A 22,752-nucleotide genomic window follows, 5' to 3' on the forward strand; every position below is an offset into this window, starting at 1 on the left:
GACTTGGGAGTCAGAGGTCGTGGGTTCTAATCCCAACTCTGCCACTTGTTAGCTGCATGATTTTGGGCAAGTCTTAATTTCTCTGGGCCTCAGTTACCTCACCTATAAAATGGGGATTAAAACTGTAAACCCCAAGCGGTTCAACCTCATTACCTTGTATCTCCCCCCAGTGCCTAAAACAATGCTTGGCACATAGTAAGCACTTGACAAATACCATCACCATCATGACCCACATGGAGCTCACAGTCTTAATGCCCATTTTACAGATGAGGTTACTGAGGCACAGAGAGTTAAGTTTTTTTTGGGTTTTTTTAATGGTATTTGTTAAGCACTTACTGTGTGCCAGGCACTGTAGTTACAAACTAATCAGGTTGGGCATGGTCCCTGTCCTGCATAGTTTACAGTTAATAATGTTGGTATTTGTTAAGCGCTTACTATGTGCCGAGCACTGTTCTAAGCGCTGGGGTAGACATAGGGGAATCAGGTTGTCCCACGTGGGGCTCACAGTCTTAATCCCCATTTTACAGATGAGGGAACTGAGGCACAGAGAAGTTAAGTAACTTGCCCACAGTCACACAGCCAACAAGTGGCAGAGCTGAGATTCGAACTCATGAGTCCTGACTCCAAAGCCCATGCTCTTTCCACTGAGCCACGCTGATTTTCCAGGTCAGGTAACTGAGGCACAGAGAAGTTAAGTGACTTGCCCAAGGTCACCCAACAGACAAGTATCAGAGCTGAGATTAAAACCCAGGTCCTCCTGACTCCCAGGTCTGCGCTGCTTAAGTGGCTAGCCCAAGGTCACACAGCAGACAAGTGGCAGAGCTGGGATTAGAAGCAAAGTCATTCTGACTTTTAATAATTATGGTATATTTTAAGTGCTTTTAAGTGCCGGGCACTGTACTAAGCAGTGTACTAAGCATGGAATTTCTAGGCCCGTGCTCTATCCACTAGACCATGGTGCTTCTTAAACTGGTTATGGAGGACAAACTATGATGTTCCCTAAGGAAATAAAACCATGCTATGATTTGTTGGTTTATTGATGAAACAAATGAATTCTTAATACTTATTTCATAAACTGTAATTTGGAAGGGACTCAAATGGGCTATTCCTATTTTCTTTGATTTCTATGTTCCATTATAATGCTAACCAACATTTATACTTTCTATTTTTACCTTCAGTGCAGTAAACCCTAGCATTAACATCAGTTAGCTCCATTTGGGATTTTACCATGCGTCAAAGATTCTATAGAACTTCCTAAATACTCTCAACCTGTCAGTTGCCTGTCAAGTCTTCCCTGGACAGAGCAAAGCCTGGGCCAAATATCTGGCTATGGAGCTATCTGTCCAAGGATGCGGGAGAGAAGAATGGGAGGGTAAAAAGCAGGAAATGGTGATACTTAAACAGCACAGTAGTTTTGCTCCTTAAATCACTCTTGTCTGGACCAAACCTGAGAAACGTTAGCAATGTAAGCCAATTTCTCTTGGACCAAATGGCCCTTCGGTTTCTGCAGAGAGAGAGGTAGGGAACTCCTCCCACTAGACTGTAAAATGCTTGGGGGCCAGGATCATGCCCATGAACTCTGTTGTATTAACCCAAGCTCTTATTCCAGTGCTCTGCACAGAGGAAGTGCTCAATAAATGCCACGGACTGATCGAATGAAGATCCCCAAAATGTGGGTCCCGGACCTCAATTCTCCCTTTCCTCAGGATAACACTGACTTCTCTCGTTGATCCCTACTTTAGTCCCACGGCTGAGCTCCCAAGAAGAGAGAGAACAGAGTCATCTGATTGGACACCCAATTCCTTCCAAATTGAAGAGGGAATCCTATGTTCTCAAAAGCTTCCTTGGGAATGCCACACAAGGGAAAAAATAGTCCAGAAATGTACTTTGATATTGCTTTTAAATACCATTTATTCCAAGCAATCTTTTCAAGGATATATGTTTATAGCTTCAGCCTAGCTGTTGTTATTACTTTCCTGAAATTTAAAAATACCATAAGGGACAATGACATAAAATTGTTCCACCACAGGTAATATACAAACCATCTTTCACAGTTCTAATGGAACGAAACTTGAAGCAAAAATATCACAATTTCAGCTAAAAAATCCAATCAAACCAGGCAGGATTTGGATTAATGAAAACTCAGCTGAACTTCATATATCCTCATGGATAATGCTTTAAGTAGGTTTTTTTTTTTTTTTTTGGTTGGGAGTGAAGGTATAAAGGGGAGAAAATGAATTGGATCTTATTGTATATAGCCCACAAATGATACTTCTTTCACAAACAATTAATTCAAATCTGGAGGCCTATTTAAACAGGAGTGATCAGAAAAAGATGAAAAGATGTTTTCCTAAATCATTTTAAATTGTATTCCTTGGATGTTAGAATATAGCCTGCAATGAAGAAGATAGACTACTAAAGAAGTACTCTCACTTCTGGTTCATCATTGTCATCAACAATGGTGTTTATTGAGCACTTACTAGGTACAGAGCACTGTGCTAAGTGCTTGGGAGAGTACAATACCACAGAGTGGCAGACAGGCAGAAATGGTATCTGGAGCAGCAGACCTGTATTGGATTTATAGATGTTTAAGATTGGATATCATTTTACTGTTTCTTTGTCCTTAAACATACAACAGAATAATGTTGCTACAGGTTAAAAAGGGGAAGAGGTTGAATATCCCACAGTAAACTACTGGATGGCTTCCATTGATGCCCAAGAAGATACTGATGATTAATCATGTAGACAAAATAAATCAATTTAAGTCAATTAAAGGAGAATTACACTGGCTTCTCAAATCAACGTAAGTCCATCTGGGCAGTGAAAATGCTAAGAATTACTTAACATTAAAAAAATTAAATGTTTTTAACATTAACCCTAGTTTAAAAAACAAAAACAATTTGGGAGAAGAAACTGAGTTAAATCATGAAAAACCCTAGCAATCCATCCCTTTCCTCCATGTTCTCATCTGTCCCTTCATAGTGTGAAGAAAAAATAGGAAACTTTTATGTGGGATTTACCGGAATCATGGATTTTGAATGAATATAATCGATAGTATTAAACAGTGTAAAGAATACAAATACAATGTGTTCTAAAATAGTACCCAGGTTGGTTGTTCTAATGGTGAAAGAGATAGCTAATGTAAATCCGATATCTAAGTGAGGAAGATCAATTTGGCACAATATTCTCAAAACTGCAGCGATTGGCAAACAGGCTGCCCATGTGCAATAGCATCTAGACTTTAGCTCTGTCCCCTACTGTTCTCACCAGGAATTATTGCATCTTTCTTCCGTGACCACAGCCATAATTTGTGCTCCAAAATTCATATTAATGTGTGGTCCAGAAGCCAGTAGATGATGTGATATAATGGCAACTACTGGGCTAAAACAGATGCATTTTTATCATGAGATTGGAAAAAAAAAGACTGTTGAAAGGGTTCATTTCACCAATGTATAAATACACATTTGCTCTTCATTCTTACCAAGACCTTACTGGCCTTCATTAAATACTGACTGGTACAGAAGAGACGGAGCTAGCCCTCGACTCCCGGGCCACGCTGCTAGGCATAGCGATGGTACAGCAAGACACGCCCACCGTGGCTTCGGGTAACTCATCCTCCTCGATCCACTCATTCAGATCAGGATTAAAGCACTGGATGCACTTCTTGTATTTCTTTTCTACTTCATTCCAGCCTCCCACCAGGTAGATCTTTCCATTCAGGGTGGACGCTCCCGCGGTGCTGACTCCAGTTTGAAGCGGGGCAGCGTAACTCCACTGGCCAGTGCTGGGGTTGAAACATTCGACTGTGAGCACATCCACCCTCTCACCTCGCCCCCCGACCTGGCTCCCTCCCACGACGTAGATCCGGTCCCCAAGGGACACGGCGCAGTGCCAGCCCCTGGGGGTGCTCAGGCTCGCTCTGTCCTGCCAGCTGTCGGTGGAGGGGTCATAGGCGCACACGGAGCGGGAGTAGGCACTGCTGATGTATCCGCCCGTGACCAGGATCCTACCGTCGATGACCGCGCTGGCGTGGCAGCACCTGGCCACTTCCAGTGGCTTCTTGAGCTGCCACTGATTGGTGGCCGGCACGTAGCACTCCAGGGACGTCTGGCAGCCCTCGGCGTTGCGGCCGCCCACGGCGAACAGCAGGCCGTGGAGCACGTTCAGGCTGAAGTGGGTGCGTTTCTGATTCATGTTTGCCAGGTGTATCCACGTGTTGAAACGCGGGTCGTACCTGAGGACAGCAGAGGGATTGTGTTGTTGGACCTCGGGCTCCCTCAGGCTGGGGATGGGGTCCCAACTTATACCATCCCTTGGGAATTCTATGGGATGGTTCCCTCTGAGGGACTCCAGCTGCTTCGTGAGACATGGGCTAGGCTAATCTGGGCACCAACCTCAGCAACAAGGTGAGGTGGAGGAGGTTCACTGTACCTGTTCTTAAAAGACCCCAGAGGGAATTTTTCTCTTTATTCAATCAATCAATCAATCAATCAATATTATTTACTGAGTATTTCCTATGTGCAGAGCACAGTACTAGGTTTTGAGAGAGTGTAATACAATAGAGTTACTAGGCAAGATCTCGGGCCATGAGAAATTTAGTCTCCCTTGGACTTAAAATGACATCATGCTAGTGAAAGTCGGCATATAGGAGCAATATGTTACTCTCAACTGGTAGTTTTTTGTTTGTTAATTTTTTAATGGTATAGTGCTTACTATGTGCCACATACTGAACTGAGCACTGGGGTGGATACAAGCTAATCACGGTGGACACAGTCCTTGTCCCAAATCGGTGTCCAACCCGATTTGCTCATTTCCATCCCAGTGCTTAATATAGTGCCTGGCACATAGTATGTGCTTAACAAACACCGCAATTATTATGATTATTGGGCCTAAATGGAGGCTCATTTACCTGCAGAAATTGCTGATGGCATGCTTGGCTTGGTTCCTTGCGTCATTCTGGTCCTCCCCACCAGCCACATAGAGAAACCCATCCATCACGGTCACACACTGATTGAAGCTCTTGGAGGGCATCTCGGTCAGGCGACTCCATCCGTTTTCAGGGTCCCGATACAAAACGTCTCGACTCAGGGACTTCTCAGTCATGAGCGATGGACGTCCCCCCACGGTGACAAGAACTCGGAAGCCACCCCTGATTCGTGTTCTCCTGGACTGCAGCGTGTTCTGGTGATAGGGGAGCAGGTGGTAATTCATGGCGTCCACGAGGAGCTTGTGACATTCGGCATCTTGCATCATTCTGGGCACTGACTGAACGTAATTGACCAGGTCTTGAGCAGAGATCGTGCCAAAGCGAATGTTGCTCAAGAGATCGGCAGCATACCTGACCCTCTTTTGATCAAACTCAAGCCATTTTGTTGCTATCTGGAAGGCCACCACTTCAGAGGGCAACTGCAAATCATCATCCACGAGGAGTTCGTTGATCTGCTCAAAGGTCAGTTTCAGGAACTGATCTGTTTCTGCGAACTCGATGAAGTTGTCCCGGATAAATTTCTGGGCTGCCGCTTTCGGGTTCTTCAGCCCGTAAGTCTCTGCAATGTTAGCAATGTACATGCAGTTCTCCACGTTGACTTCTCGCGTCAAAAAGTCGCAGCACATCTTGACGAGGGGGTGGATCTGAAGGAAGATGGCAGCGGAAATGATGCTGCCTATTGTGTACAAGGAGAGAGTGAGCTTCCCCGTGTAAGCGTAGGCAATCACGGTGGCTAGGCCCAGAGGCGAGATATCATTGAGGTCCACTCTTTGAGTCGATGGGTCTTTCTTGAGGATATCGTAAAAGTAGTCACTGCAGGAAGCCATTACTGACTTATGGACGTTGAAGGATTTCGTTTTGGTGGCTATCACTAAGTCACACAGAAAATTCTCCTGCCTCATTTTACTCAGGCCTTCCAGGAGATTGGAGCCATAGGAAGTGTCGGAAAGCTCGGAGGAGATGCAGCTCAGCCCATTGCCTCCTTCCAAGAGGCCATTCAGAGCATTGAGTTTGCTCAACGGGCTGTCTTCTACGATGATTGTTGTCTCATTGAGGTCGCCTTTGTTCTTTTTGACAGCCTTCTTTTTGGGTGCCATGCTGGCAGTGCCTTATTACTGGGAAGAATCGGCTACAAAAAATAGAAAAAAAACCATTATGGATTCATTTCTGTAGGACACTTGGAATCTTCAAGTGCTGAACTCAGTTAGGACTTCCCTGCTGCAAAAGAAGGACCCAAAGACAAGGCCAGAAAATAGTACAGTCCTCCCTACAACTACAGTCCTCCCCACAACCAGACTCCTCCACCGGCTCCCTGGCCCAGTCCCCAGCCCTATGATGGTGGACGGTGAGGGCTGTGGAGAGGCTGGCGGTGGCAGCAGTGACAGCAGCAGCTGTGGGGCTTGCTGTGGAATCCTTTCCTCCTCTTCTTCACTTTCAGCCTTCGCTGCTCCCAGCTCTCTAGGCAGCTCATCCCAGTCTTTGGCTCAGGAGGCCACTCTGGCCTGGAAAGGGACACACAAAGAGAATGGAGTGGCAGAGATCAAGGTGGCTGTAACCCCTGGCTCCTGAGCAGCCTTGAAAACCACTACAACCCAGTTGGTCAGAGTCTCTTTCCAGCCCGGGCCCGGGAGAAGCAGCATGGCTTAGTGGATAGAGCACATGCCGATAGAGCACATGCCTGGGAGTCAGAGGGACTGGGGTTCTAAATCCGCTCCTGCCACTTGTCTGCTGTGTGACCTTGGGCAAGTCACTTCCCTTCTCTGAGCCTCAGTTACCTCACCTGTAAAAGAGGGATTAAGACTGAGCCCTGTGTGGGACAGGGACGGTATCCAATCTAATTACCTTGTATCTATCCCAGTATTTAGTACAGTGCCTGGCACATAGGAAGTGCTTAACAAGCACACAATTATTATTATTAATATTCAGCTGACCCTTCTGGGAATCCCAAGCCCAGACTGGAACTGCTTGTTGTGGTGAAGCCACGGAGCTGTTCCCTCAGCGGGCTCCAGCCAGCACTAAGCCTCTCGCTCTCCACCCAGCCCTCCATGTCCTATTCTTGACACTTGTCCTGTCTTCTCCTGTCTTTGCTGGCCTAGCTCTGACGGGACTTCAACGAGGAAACACTCTGTATCATGGGCTGGTGTTCCCACTGTCATCTACCTCCTGGCTGGCTGGCTTGTGTTAAAGGGATACACAAACAGCAGGAAGCTGGGTGATTTTCAGCAGTGACAACATAGGGTTTATCAAGCAGAACAGCTGCTCACTTCTGTAAACTACACATCTGTAGCACTCTTCCCCATCTTTGCTTGTGTTCTTAGCCAGCCTTTGGGGTTCAGTACCTTTCGAATAGCAGCAGCAAAAGATTAAAGCAAAAGCACCAGGCATCATCAGGAAAATTTACTATTTCGATTTATGCATCATTTTACAAGTCTCATCATTTGAATTTTTGCAAGGATAATCATCAACTCTTCTTCTTTCTACCCTTTACTTCTCTATACCATAGTTTTCTCCTCTGTCTAGTAGGGATTCAATCCCTGTTCTCCCTCCTACTTAGACTGCAAGTCCCTTGTGGGTCAGGGATTGGGTCTGACCAGGTTATCTTGTGCTTATCCTGGAGCTTAGTAAAGTGTTTGGCTTAACAAATACCTCAATTATTATTATTATTGTTATTATTATTATTCTTACCCTACTTCTCTTCTCTCATATATCTTCCCTCTCTGCCTATTTGTTGTGGAACTAGGGGACATCTCTGGTGATTGATCACACTTAAGGGGAAGCCCCATTGATTCTGAATGCCAAAAAAACAACAGCCAAGACTCCTGAGAAGGCTCCAGCTAATAAACCTTCAAAAAGTCTCTCCAGTTGCCAACTACTCCTCTTTTATGCCCCTAGAAACTCCACTCAATTAGAAATATTCATTAACCTCTTTTCTGTTTTTAAAAAAAAGATTTTAAAATCTGTTAATCTGTTAATGCTTTTTAGATCATTTGTCTTGTCTTATGATGTCAAGTCACCCTCGACCCATAGGGACTCCATGGACACATCTCTCCCAGAAAGCCCCAGCTCCATCTGCAATCACTGTGGTAGTGTATCCATAGAATTTTCTTGGTAAAAGTCGGAAGTGGTTTACCACTGCCGCCTTCTGTGCAGTTAACTTGAGTCTCTAACCTCAACTCTCTCCCATGCCGCTGCTGCCCAGTTCAGTTGAATTTTGACTTGTAGCAGATTGCCTTCCAATCATTAGCCTTCTGCCCAAGCTAGGAATGGAATGGGTATGTCTCGGCTTGACTCTTCCTCCCACAGCTGAGACTGGTAGAGTACAAGAAACTCTCTAGATGTGGTCCTGAGAAGGGAGATCATTTGTAGGCAGGGGCAATGTACATTATACAGCTTTATACCATATCAATCATTGGCATTTATTGAGCATTTACTGTACTAAGCACCTGGGAGTGTACAATATAATAGAGTTGGTAACAGAGATGGTAACTCACAAAGCACTTACAGTTTTGGGGAGGCAGATATTAAAATAAATTACAGATTCATTCATTCATTCATTCATTGAATCATATTTATTGAGCGCTTTCTGTGAGCAAAGCACTTTACTAAGCAACTTGAGAGAGTACAATACAATAATAAACAATCATAGTTCCTTCCCACAACAAAATTACAGTCTATCGGGGGGAGACAGACATCTATACAAATAAGTAAAATTACAGAAATATACATAAGTGCTGTGGGGCTGGGAGAGGGGAGAAGAGCAAAGGGAGCAATCCAGGGAGATGCAGAAAAGAGTGAGAGATTGGAAAAGTGGGGCTTAGTATGGGAAGACTTCTTGGAGAAGATGTACCTTCAATAAAACTTGGAAGGAGGGAAGAATATTTGTCAGATTTGAGGAGGGTGTTCCAGGCCAGAGGCAGGACATGGGCTAGGGGTCAGTGGCAAGATAGGAGAGACTGAGGCACAGTGAGAAGGTTAACACTAGAAGAGTGAAGTGTGTGGGCTGGGTTGTAGAAGGAGAGAAGCGAGGTTAGGTAGGAAGAGGCAAGGCAGTAGAGTGCTTTAAAGCCAATGGCAAGGAGTTTTTGTTTGATTCGGAAGTGGATGGGCAACCACTGGAGTTTTTTGAGGAGTGAGGTGACATGTCCTGAACGTTTCTGTAGAAAAATGATCTGGGCAGCAGAGTGAAGTATGGACTGGAGTGGAAAAAGACAGGAGGATGGGAGGTGGAAAAGTCAAGAAAAGTCAAATAAGTACATGAGTGCTGTGGGGTTGAGGGTAGGTTGAATATCAAATAATAAGATGATATAGATCCAAGTGTTGGTGTTGCAGAAAGGAAAGAGAGTAGGGAAAAAGAGGGATTAAATAGGAAAGGGCTTTGGGAGGAGATAATAATAAATAATAATCATGGTAATTGTTAAGCACTTGCTATGTGCCAAGCACTGAACTAAGCTCTTAGGTAGATACGATATATCAGGTTCCACAGGCAATGAATCTCTATGCTACAGACGAGGGAACTGAGTTAGAGAGAAGCTAAGTGAAGGCAAAGCTGGGATTAGTACCCAGGTCCTCTGACTCCCAAACCCATGCTCTTTCCACTAGGCCATGCTGCTTCTCACGTGATTTTAGTAACTCGTCCGGGAAGAGAGCAAGAGGCCTAGCACATGTGGAGCCTGCTCTGAGGTCAGCACTGTGGCATCACCACAACAAGCAGTGCGGTTTGGGCCTGGGGTTTCTGCTGAGGTAAACTGGATGGAGACCCTGGCCCATCTGAGTTGTGGTGGTCTGCAGGCTACACAGGGGCCGGGTGCTAGGCATCTCAGATGCCTGCCTTCCCGATTTGGGGCCCTAGAGAGTTTCTTTCCAGGCTGGAGCAGTCTCCCGGGGCAGAGTTATAAAATTTCTGTAAGGCTTTGAAGGTAGTGATAGTGGGGATTTGTCATATATGGAGGGGAAGGGAGTTCCAGGCCAGAGGGAGGATGTGGGAAAAGAGTCAGTGGTGAGACAGATAAGATCAAGGCTCAATAAGTAAGTTGGCATTAATGGAGCAAATGGTCCTTACTGGATTGTAGTAAGAAATCAGGGAGATAAATAAGAGGGGACAACAGTTACTGAGCATTTTGAAACCAATAGTAAGGAGTTTCTGTTTCAGGCGGAGGTGGATGAACCATGCTGGAGGTTCTCGAGAAGTGGGAGATGTGGATTGAACTATTTTTCAGAAAAATGATCTTTTTCAGAAAAATTATCTTGACTTCAGAATGAAGTAAGAGCTGGAGTGGGGAAAGACAGAAGACAGAGAGGTCAGTGAAGAGGCTAATGCAGCCATCAAGGTGTGCTATAATAAGTTCTGGGATCAGCATCGTAGCAGTTTGGATGGAGAGGATAGGGCAGATTTTAGTGATGTTGTGAAGGCAGATCCAACAGGATTTGGTGTCAGAGTTGAATAGGAGAGATAAGACAGGGTAATTACCAAGTGCTTAGTACAGTGCTCTGCACACAGTAAGCGCTCAATAAATATGATTGAATGAATGGATGAATAGTACCAAGGTTACAGGCTTGTGAGATAGGGAGAACAGTGCTGTGGTCTACAGTGATGGGAGAGACTTGGGGAGGACAGAGTTTGGGTGGGAAGGTGCGGAGTTCTGTTTTGGACAAGTTTCAGGTAGAGAAGTCCTGAAGGTAAGAAGAAATGTGAAACTGGAGAAAGAGAGAGATCAGGGCTGGAGATGTAGATTTGGGAATCATCTGCAAAGGCACAGAAGTTGAAGCTGTGGGAACAAATGAGTTCTCCAAGGGAGTGGGTGTAGATGGAAAATAGAAGAGGACCCAGAACTGAGCCCTGAGGGGAATCCCAGTGTTCAGAGAGTGGGAGTCAGAGGAGCAGCCAGCATAAGAGACTGAAAAGGAGCATCAGAGAACTAGGAGGAGAACCATTCATTCTTTCAATTCAATTGTATTTATTGAGTGCTTACTGTGTGGAGAGCACTGAACTAAGCACTTAGGAAGATATAATATAACAATAAACAGTGACATTCCCTGCCCACAATGAGCTCACAGTCGACAGATAACTATACAAATAAAACAGAAGAAGACAGTGTCAGTGAAGCCAAGGTTGGATTGTGTTTCAATAAGGGGGTGGTCCACAGTAACAAAGTGGTCAAGGAGAATCAGGATAGAGGCCACTGGATTTGGCAAGAAGGAGGTCACTGGTGACCTTTGAGAGGGTAGTTTTCATGGAGTAATAAATATGGAAGCCAGATTGAAGCAGATCAGGGAAAAAATTAGAGGATAGGAAGTGAAGGCAGTGGGTGTAGACAACTCACTCAAGAAATATGGAGAATGGTAGGAGGGAGCTGGGGCGATACCTGGAGGGCCATGTGAGATTTTATTTTTTAGGCTAAGGGAGACATGAGCATGTTTAAAAGCAGTGGGGAAGAAGCCACTGGAAAGTGAACATTTGAAGATGGTGATCAGGGAGGGAAGAAGGAAAGGGTAAAGTGTTTGGAAGGGGTGTGAAGGGATGGAGTAAGAGGAATTGGTTGAGTGGGTAGATTTTGAGAGGAGATGGGAGATCTCTTGAGATACTTCTGGGAAAGGTGGGGGAGTTGATGAAGGAACATGAGGAGAGAGGGACTCTACACAGATGACACCCAAATCTAAATCTTCTCCCCTGTTCTCTCCCCCTTCCTGCAGGCTCATATCTTCTCCTGCCTTCAGGATGTCTCCACCTGGATGTCTGCCCGCCACCTAAAACTCAACATGTCTAAGACTGAGCTCCTTATCTTCCCTCCCAAACCCTGTCCTCTCCCTGACTTCCCCGCCACTGTGGATGGCACTACCATCCTTCCCGTCTCACAGGCCCCCAACTTTGGAATCATCCTTGACTCTACTCTCTCATTCACCCCACACATCCAATCCATCACCAACACCTGTTGGTCTCACCTTCACAATATCGCCAAGTTCTGCCCTTTCCTCTCCATCCAAACTGCTACCGTGCTGGTACAAGCTCTCATAATATCCCGACTGGATTATCGTGTCAGCTTCCTCTCTGATCTCCCTTCCTCCTGTCTCTCCCCACTCCAGTCTATTCTTCATTCTGCTGCCCGGATCATCTTCCTACAGAAACACTCTGGGCATGTCACTCCCCTCCTCAAAAACCTCCAGTGGTTGCCTATCAACCTACGCAAGAAATGAAAACTCCTCACTCTTGGCTTCAAAGCTCTCTATCACCTTGTCCCCTCCTACCTCACCTCCTTTCTCTCTTTCTACTGCCCACCCCATACACTCCGCTTCTCTGCCGCTCACCTCCTCATGGTCTCCTGTTCGCTCCTGTCCTGCTGTTGACCCTTGGCCCACGTTCTACCACTGTCCTGGAATGCTCTCTCTCCTCACATCCACCAAACGAACTCTCTTCCCCTCTTCAGAGCCATACTGAGACCTTACCTCCTCCAGGAGGCCTTCTCAGACTGAGCCCTCCCTTTCCCTCTGTCCCTCCTCCCTTCCCTATTCCCCCAATTCCCTCCTTCTGCTCTTCCCCCTTCCCCTCCCCACAGCACTGTGAATATTTGTATTTATTATTTCTTACTCTATTTATTTTGTTAATGATGTGTATATATCTATGATTCTATTTATCATGATGATATCTACGCCAGACTACTTGTTTTGTTATGTTTTGCTTTGCTGTCTCCCCCGTTAAGACTGTGAGCCCATTACTGGGCAGGGATTGTCTTTATCTATTGCCAAACTGTACATTCCAAGCACTTAGTACAGTGCTCTGCACATTCTCGGTGCCTCAGTTCCCTCATCTGTAAAATGGGGATTAAGACTGTGAGCCCCACGTGGGACAACCTGATTCCCCTGTGTCTACCCCAGCGCTTAGAACAGTGCTTGGCACATAGTAAGCGCTTAACAAATACCAACATTATTATTATTATTATAGTAAGCACTCAATAAATACGACGGAATGAATTGAATGAATGAATGACTGGAGAGGAACAGGGGCCATTTTAGGAAGATCACACCTGATGGTTTTAATTTTATCAATAAAGTATGTGGCCGGGTCATTAAGGGAAAAAAATGGTGAGGATTGAGGGGCAGAGGTTTGAAGAGGGAATTAAACATCTGAAACAGCTGGCATAGGCAATGAGTATGGAATTCAATAAAGATGGAGAAGTTCTGTTGCTGGCAGAGAATTTTAATGTCAGAATTAAAACAGTTGAGGATGAATTGAGTTGGACGAGGTCATCCTGGTTTCTGGATTTCATTCATTCAATCATATTTTTTGAGTGCTTACTGTGTGCAGAGCACAGTACTAAGCGATTAAGCACTGGATTTCTGCCAGCAGTGCTCCACAGCTCATCCATAGCGGTGGAGGCAACATACTGTTTGGGTGATTCAGGGTTGCTGATAAGTGGTTTAAAATCAGTGGATGGACAGGGGAGAGAGAGAGTTGAGTTCAGTGCAAAGGGCAGTGTTGGGAGCATCAATTTGTGTGTTAAGAGAAGGTGGTTTGGGTAGGGAGACCTAATGGGGCATGATTAGAAAATTGGAAAGAGGTGAGGTGGGTAATCAAGATATCAGAGGACTCTGAGGAAGAACAGAACAGATTTTCGGGGAAGGGGTGTTTGTGAGAGAAGGCAGGTGAGGAGATTATAGTCAGAGGGATTTCAAAGTTGGTGAGGGTAGTGGCTGTTCAGTGACTATAGATGATAAATATAGTGTATATACCTATGGTACTATTTATCTATTTTGATGGTATTGAAACCTGATGACTTGTTTTGTTTTGCTGTCTGTCTCCCCCTTTTAGACTGTGAGCCCATTGTTGGGCAGGGACGGTCTCTATCTGTTCCTGAATTGTACATTCCAAGCACTTAGTACAGTGCTCTCCACACAGTAAGTGCTCAATAAATATGATTGAATGAATAAGATCAAGCATATTTCTTTAGGTGCTGAATGTTTTATGTTTTGTGATATTTATGCCAATATAGTGGCTATTTACAAAAAAAAAGCTGTAGTTATTTTATTTCTCTAAAATTGGTAGAGTACACAATTCTGGGTAATTTTGATAAAAATAAGATATGCAACATTGGTCCAAAACTCATCCCCTATTTTTAGCATTGTTCCTATGAGAAGATTAGTTTAGATTTACAACACTTTGTCTTAAGAAGCAGCATTTAGGAACCACTTATTTCTTAAGTCTGAAAACTATCTTTCCTTGAAAATTCTGCTCGAGAAAATCCTTGTCATGCATGTTGTGAATCCAGTACAAGTCTTCTGCCTGTTCTGAGCAGATCAATTGTGTTGATAGTAGCCTTTGGAATATCATCTTAAGCCATTCTCCCAGGAGTCTGATATTTAGAGAAGCAGTGTGGCTCAGTGGAAAGAGCCGGGCTTGGGAGTCAGAGGTCATGGGTTTGAATCCCGGCTCTGTCACTTGTCAGCTGTGTGACTGTGGGCAAGTTACTTAACTTCTCTGTGCCTCAATTACCTCATCTGTGAAATGGGGATTAACTGGGAACCTCACATGGGACAACCTGATTACCCTGAATCTACCCCAGTGCTTAAAACAGTGCTCTGCACATAGTAAGCACTTAACAAATACCAACATTTATTACTATTATTCAAAGAGTGGAGAGGCAGCTGGCCCAGTGGAAGAAGTGCCAGTCTGGAGGCTTGTTGTATTGTATTCTCCCAAGTACTTAGTACAGTGCTCTACACATAGTAAGTGCTCAATAAATACCATTGATTGAGTGAGAGGAGACCAGAACTCTAGTCCTAGCTTTGTCAGTGTCCTACTGTGAGGTCTTGGGCAAGTCACTTAATCTCTAGGGCCTCAGCTTCATCATCTGTAAAAAGGAAATAATCAAATCTTTCTCACAGGGGTCTTGGATAAAAAGAGATAAGTAGTGTGAAATTTCCTTTGGAGAACAAGAGTGTTCTTACAGATTCAAGGAATTATTAGCACATTATTTTCCCAACCTCAGGTTAGATTAATTGAACATTGAAATGTTCTTTTTTTAATGCAGAGGGTAAATTGAAATGGACTAAAAATGTTTTATCTATGAAACCTATACAAAAATTAGATGTAATTCCAAAATGACATTCCAATGAAAACATTCCAAACCGTGCCTCATTTCAGTGAAGAATCATACGGAATGTCTATGAATCTCCTTTTCAGCCAGATTTTCCCCAGCGTCTCAGGCACCCTCGATTCAATCATTGATTATTAAGTTATTTTCCTTTTTTATGACATTTGTTAAGTGCTTACTATGTGTTGACACTCTACTAAGTGCTGGGATGAGTACTAGTTAATCAGGTTGGACACCATACCTGTCCTACATGGGGCTCCCAGTCTTAACCCCCATTTTACAGATGAGGTACCTGAGGAACAGAGGAGTTAAGTGACTTGCTCAAGGTCATACAGCAGTCAAGTGTGTGGTTTAGTGAAAAGAGTATGGGCTTGGGAGCCAGAGGTCGTGGGTTCTAATCCCAGATCTGCCACTTGTCTGCTGAGTGACTTTGGGCAAGTCACTTTGCCTCTCTATGACTCAGTTCCCTCATCTGTAAAATGAGGATTAAGACTGTGAGCCCCATGTGGAACATCCTGATTACCTTGTATCTACCCCAGGATTTAGACCAGTGCTTGGCACATAGTAAGCACTTAACAAATACCATCATCATCATTATTATTATTAAGTGGTAGAGTGGGATTAGAAAACTAGGTCCTTCTAATCCGCATACCCATGTTCTAACCACTATGCCATGCCGCTTCTCAAAATATCCCGCCATCGACCCCTGGGCCACGTCCTCCCGCGGTCCTGGAACGCCCTCCCTCCTCACCTCCGCCAAACTGATTCTCTTCCCCTCTTCAAAACCCTACTTAAAACTCACCTCCTCCAAGAGGCGTTCCCAGACTGAGCTCCTCTTCTCCCTCTACTCTCTCTACCACCCCCCCTTCACCTCTCCGCAGCTAAACCCTCTTTTCCCCCTTTCCCTCTACTCCTCCCCCCTCCCTTCCCATCCCCTCAGCACTGTACTCGTCCGCTCAACTGTATATATTTCCATTACCCTATTTATTTTGTTAATGAATTGTACATTGCCTTGATTCTATTTAGTTGCCATTGTTTTTACGAGATGTTCTTCCCCTTGAGTCTATTTATTGCCATTGTTCTTGTCTGTCCGTCTCCCCCGATTAGACTGTAAGCCCGTCAAACGGCAGGGACTGTCTCTATCTATTGCCGACTTGTTCATTCCAAGCGCTTAGTACAGTGCTCTGCACATAGTAAGTGCTCAATAAATACTATTGAATGAATGAATGAAAATATACTACTAGTTAGGTTAACGAGCTAGTAGTTAAGTAGTTAAGGGTATTCATTCTTTCAATCATACTTTTGCAGGCTTACTGTGTGCAGAGTACACAATTGAAATAGACTAATGAAATGTTTTAACTATGACGTTAATACAAAAATTACTTGGTACTTTTTAAGACACTCCTGTGGTACACTCAAGGTCTCCTAATGTCACTACTATACTCAGGAAGAACACTAGAGGATGGCTTTACCTCCTTAAGCTTGCTCCATCAATCACTGATATTTACTGAACACTTTCTTTCTGCAAGGTACTATACTGAGCAGTCGGGAGAGTTCAATAGAGGCAAACAACACAGTGCCCACAAGGAACCAACTAACTACCGAGTGGGGTAAGACGTACTTTCAAGGTGAAGCCTATTTGGGGGCGTGGAAGGGCAATCCATCAGTCAATTAATCAGTGATATTTGTTAGCACTTGCTGTGTGCAGAGCTCTGCACTAAGCACTTGGGAGAGCAAAATACAATAGAGTTGGAAGATCACGTTCCCTGCCCACAAGAAACTCACAGTCTAGAGGGGGAGACAGTCATTAAAACAAATAAATCAATTACAGATATGTACATAAGTGTGGTGGGACTGAAGAAGGGGTGAATACCAAGGGCTTAAAGAGCACAGATCTAAATGCATAAGTGAAGCAAAAAGGGGAGAGAGTATGGGAAAATAGGAATTAATTGGAGAAGACCTCTTGGAGGAGATGTGATTTTAACAAGGCTTTGAAGGTGGGGAGAGTGGTGGTCTAGCAAGCTGGCAGTAGAGGAGCGGAGTGTACAGCCTGAGCTGTAGTAGGAGATGAGTGAGGTAAGGTAGGAGAGGAAATGTTTATCGAGTCCTTTAAAGTCGATGGAAAGGAGTTTTTGTTTGATATGGAGATGGATGGGCACCAACCAGAGGTTCTTGAGGAATGGGGAGATGTGGAATGAACTTTTTTTATTTAGAAAAATAATCCGGGCAACAGAGTGAAGTATGGACTGGAGTGGGGAAAGAAGGAGGCAAGGAAGTCAGTAAAGAGACTGATGTGGTGATCAAAGCATAGTAACACTTTGGATGAAGAGGGAAGGGCAGATTTTAGTGATGTTTTGAAGATAGAACTGATAGAATTTGGTGACAAATTGAATATTTGGGTTGACATGAGTTCAGGGGAAATGTTTGCACTGGGATTTTTTGTCTTTTCCCCAACTCCCTCTCTCTTTTGCGTTGGTCTATGAACAATTTGTGACCTTTGGGCATTTGATATTCTCCCCAGACTCAGTGCCACAGCACTTAAGTGCATATCTATAAATTATATATTCTTATTTATTAATTTTAATGCTGTCTCCCCCTCTAGACTGTAAACACATTATGAGCAGGAAACAAGTTTGCCAACTCTTATTGCATTGTACTCTCCAAAGCACTTACTACAGTACTCTGCACAAAGTAAGCATTCGATATACGCCACTGATGATGATGATGATGATGGACTATTCTTCAGTTTCTCCTTGGCTGCAGAGATGGGAGTTTGTACAGTAAGGCAATCGAGGGCAGAAGAAACGCCTTCTCCAAACCTTTCCTAGCCAAAGTATCTAGGGGAAGGGAACAAGTTATGAGAAGCAACATGGCTTAGTGTAAAGAACATGGGCTTGGGAGTCATAGGAGTCATAGGTCATGGGTTCTATTTCCAGCTCTGCCACTTGTCAGCTGTGTGACCTTGGGCAAGTCACTTAACTTCTCTGTGCCTCAGTTACCTCATCTGTAAAATGGAGATTAAGACTGTGAGCCCTAAGGCTGTGAGTCCTAACTTGATTACTTTGTATCTACCCCAGCGCTTAGAACAGTGCTCAGCACATAGTAAGTGCTTAACAAGTACCAACATTATTATTAAGTGGTCCACAATCTATCTGTACGCTGAGGTCCAAACATCCTTGTACTGCTCTTGCCACCGAGGAGTTGATTTAGGCACTGGGAAGGGAATTCTTCAAACTTCCACCTTTTTTGAAAGGCAAAAGGACAGCTATAACTGCCAGCCATGCAGTAGTTTCTTTAGCTATTTACTGAACGCTGGGTGAATGATCTGCAGAGGGAGTCAGAGCTACCTCTTTGCATCACCCTTCTCGCTGACGGTCCTGCCATTAACTTCTCCCCTTCGGTCTATACTACACAGTGTTGCATGGATATTCTTTTCGACATATCACTCAGCACACACCTCTCTCCTCTTCATAAACCTCCAGTGGCTTCACATCTCACACTGCATCCAGCAGAAAGTCCTTGCCAACTTCAAGTTTCTCCCACAGCTTTCTCCATCTTACATATTAGTTCTCTACATCCACTACTACTCAATTGGCATTCTGCTCCTACTCAACTCGCTTTTAGTGGTACCTCACTCTCATCTCTCCTACTTCTTATTCCTCTTCATGCTGGCCTGGAACTTCCTTTCCACTTCCAAAGCCACTAGGCAATAGTTATCCCTATCTTCAAAGCCCTTCTAAAATTCTACCTCCTCCAGGAAGTCTTCACAATACACCAGTCATGTCAACCTCACACTCACCCTTAGTACTTATGTATTTTATTCTGTTTCTCATCCCTTATATGTAGAATGCACATTTTTATTTGTATATTTATTTGTCCATTCAATTATGTATTTGCCTATTTCATTCTGGTATATTTGTACTATTTCCTATTATATCCTTGATCTTCTTGATGCTCTCACTTTTTGTAGATCATTTTTGCCTGACCCAGCCATTATTATTGTTTATATTACTACCACTACTACTACTAATGATGGCATTTGTTAAGAGCTTTCTATGTGCCAAGCACTTTTCTAAGCGCTGGGGGAGCGGTAAAGGTAATCAGGTTGTCACACATGGGGCTCACAGTCTTAATCCCCATTTTACAGATGAGGTAACTGAGGCACAGAGAAGTTAAGTGACTTGTTCTAAGTCACACAGCTGACAAGTGGCGGAGCTGAGATTAGAACAAATGACCTCTGACTCCCAAGCCCAGGTTCTCTCCAGTAGGCCATGCTGGTAAATACCAGGGAATGAATGCCTTGCTTCTGTTAGACTCTCCCAAATGCATGGACAGTTCTTCACAGTTGATAAGTACTCAATAATTGCCACCAATTGATTGCGTCACCTTTGTCTGCCTCCTGGAATGATGTTCTTCATTTTTCCCATCTATCAGTCAGTACTATTTATTGAGCCCTTACTGTGTGCAGACCACTTTTTTAAGCACTTGGGAGAGAACAGTAGAGTAGGTAGACACTATTCCTACCCTCTACTTAAAAACTAGTGAGGAAAACCGACATTAAAATAAATGACAGCTAGGGGAAGCAACAGAGCATAACGATATGTATATAAGCATTGTGGGGGTGGGATGTGTTTCAAAATAATAATAATAATAATAATGATATTTACTAAGTGCTTACTCTGTACCAAGCACTGTTCTAAGCACCGGGGTAGATACAAGGTAATCAGGTGGGGGTCACAGTCTTAATCCCCATTTTACAGATGAGGTAACTGAGGCACAGAGAAATGAAGTGACTTGAAGTTATACAGCTGATAAGTGGCGGAGCCAGGATTAGAAACCTTTGACTCCCAAGTCCATGCCCTTTCCGCTAAGCCATGCTGCTTCTCAGGAGTAGGTCTCAAGTATATGGGTGACACAGAAGGAAGGGAGAATAGGATGGGGGGAGGAGAGGTTAGTCAGGGAATATATGACAAAATGTTATTTTAGTGGGTCTTTGAAGATGGAGAGAGGGTTGGTCTGTTAGATGTGAAGGGGGAGGAGTTCCAGGCAGAAGGGTGGGTGTAAGAAAGTAGTGGACAGCGAGAACGGTGAGAACTAATTAATGTGAGAGGACTTCGAGAATAAGAGCGTTATGGAAAACCATGGTATTGTTGAGACGGTTTCCTATTTCAAGTACTGCTCAGTTTATCTACTCAAAGTTAGGCAAACCAAGCTCTGCATTTCAGACTCCTAGGGAAACTACTTAGAATGACAGTCTAAAGGAAAGCCAAGTATATTGGTGTAAACCTTTCCCTCAATCAATTTAGCCGGTTTGTTCAGAAACTATCATTTGAAGTTTTAAGGCATGAATTCCCAAACCTCAGTCACAGATAATAGCCTCTAATAGCCCAGCAAGTCAGGGGACAACCATTCCTGCATTCTGGCCTGGGTATAAACTTCAGCAAATTGGCCTTTTCCCTGATTCCTGGAGGTTGAGGACATTCAGAGATCCCATTCAATGCTAAAGTGTGGAATGCTAACTAAAGTCCTTCAGGATTGGCATCCTTTCAACTAAAAGGTTGTGTAGGGCTGGGTCCAAAGGGAGATTTGTGGGTCAGAGTTTAATTTCACTTCTTCATCACCCCAGAAGGTGGGGACACCCAATCCTCCCAAATGCAAGCCTGCAAAATTAGACACAGTCCACATCCTAAAGGAACAAGGGATGGGGCAGGTTATTCTATTTCCCATTTCAAGGAACAAACCACATCCCCATCACACTTAAAATTACGCCTTCTTCCCCATCCCCAACATCCTTCCCTAAATACCTAGCTCACAAAAGTACTAATTGTAGAGAGGCATGATTTGCTCCCTTTTCAGAACAAAGTATTAATTTCTGGTCCTCTCATGGGAAATTCTCCCTTGTGGGGCCAGATAAACAGCCATGTGTGCTGACGTGTCAGGGCCGTGTTCATGCCAGAATGAGCTGGGCTTTCAGAATATCTTCTTGTCAAAGAGGTGGGTCAGCTGCTCTGGGCTCACCCCTCCTCTCCACATTCCCAAACTGCATCTGTTGAAGCCTGTCAGAGCTGACTCCTGAAATAGCAACACCCAGACCTCATACAGCTTGCCATTTTAAGCTAGGCTCAGTTTAAGGTCTACTTGTCACTTGATTGTTTCATATTCCTCTTGCGATATGTCTTTACATTTTAAAGTAAAGCATAATAATAATAATGTTGGTATTTGTTAAGCGCTTACTATGTGCCGAGCACTGTTCTAAGCGCTGGGGTAAACACAGGGAAATCAGGTTGTCCCACGTGGGGCTCACAGTCTTAATCCCCATTTTACAGATGAGGGAACTGAGGCACAGAGAAGTTAAGTGACTCGCCCACAGTCACACAGCTGACAAGTGGCAGAGCTGGGATTCGAACTCATGAGCCCTGACTCCAAAGCCCGTGCTCTTTCCACTGCGCCACGCTGCTTCTCCATCTCTAAAAGCATACATCTCTCTTCGTATACCTACATGCAAGCACATTCATAGTGAGGCAGCCAAAATTAGTTTTTCTTCTTGAGGGAGCTCAAGTTTTACGTGTCATGTTCCTGGGCTGCATATAGAATACTTTAGATAATAATATAAAGAAAAATTACTCTCCTTCCTTCCAGGAGTGGTTTCAGATGTATTGCATTTTGCAAACTGACTACAAATTTCCAGCAACTATTCACACTCCTTAATTCTTTCCAGTGGCAGCAATCTCAATACCAGAATTTGCTTTCTTCCTCATGTTAAAATAATTCATCGGGGACCAGAGAGATCAAAAGTCATGCAACCCCAGGTCAAAATGACATGCAGGTGTCAAAAAAATAATCACCGCCAAAATAATTTCCAAATTCTTGGACGAGTTTTTGTTTCCTAAACTTCGGCTAATTTGGGCTCCTATGATTTTCACATTCCCCTAAGAATATCCAATCCTTTTGACTCCAGCCAGAACTCGAGCCTACTCTCTACTCGAGCCTTCCATTTTCAAGCCTGGAACACAGATGTGACAAACAGGTGCCAGAGGCAGACTCCTTCTCCCCAAAAAACCATGAGCTGGGGCCCGGGAGTCTGAATCTGTGAGATCAATCCCCTCTCCTTACCCTTTCAGAGAGTAGTCCCAGAACGGTGAAATGGAGGGTCAGCAGGGACTCCTCTTGGGAAGCAACCTGAGGGCTGAATGAGAGAGAGAGAGAGAGAAAGAGAGGAGAGAGAAAGAGAGAGAGTGGGAGAGAGAAGGAAATAGAAAAATCCAGCAGGGAGACACAAGCTACCACCTGACAAGGCCCGGCTGCAGCAATATCTAACATGATCCTTTGCTGTCATGTAGGATAAGGGAAGCCTGAGTCTGCGCGTTCTGGTGACCCCCTCCCCCATCTCCCCCCCGCTTCACCCCCTGCAGGCCACTCAAGGCTAGAGAGCAGGATTCCACTTGGTGGGTGGAGAGCAGTTGGTTGTCTCAAAAAGACCAGATGATGGAACAGCCTCTTGCCTCTCCATCTGGTCTTTCTGCATATTACCCAGTTCCCTGTCATCAACTACAGCGTTGTCCCTGACAAGAACAGAGAGGTTAAATGACTGGGCAGGTTATCCAGGGACTGCCAGGCAGAGTGAGACCAAATCACATCTCTCTCCTAATGAATAATTATGGTATTTATTTAGCACTTACT

The 22,752-nt window shown here is 44.3% G+C and overlaps 1 protein-coding gene across 1 annotated transcript; it reads right to left on the reverse strand.

Annotated features, from left to right (window-relative positions):
- Positions 1-1,886: 1,886 nt before the first annotated feature.
- KLHL31 (kelch like family member 31) lies at positions 1,887-22,412 on the reverse strand. Its single transcript, XM_029073547.1, has 3 exons — positions 22,186-22,412; positions 4,910-6,116; positions 1,887-4,234 (listed from the first exon to the last, which is right to left on the reverse strand). Exons 2-3 carry the CDS (start codon positions 6,082-6,084, stop codon positions 3,502-3,504), a joined length of 1,908 nt encoding a protein of 635 aa, XP_028929380.1. The 5' UTR covers positions 6,085-6,116; positions 22,186-22,412; the 3' UTR covers positions 1,887-3,501.
- Positions 22,413-22,752: the final 340 nt, after the last annotated feature.

The sequence above is a fragment of the Ornithorhynchus anatinus genome, chromosome 1, assembly GCF_004115215.2.
Source record: "Ornithorhynchus anatinus isolate Pmale09 chromosome 1, mOrnAna1.pri.v4, whole genome shotgun sequence".
NCBI lineage: Eukaryota > Metazoa > Chordata > Mammalia > Monotremata > Ornithorhynchidae > Ornithorhynchus > Ornithorhynchus anatinus.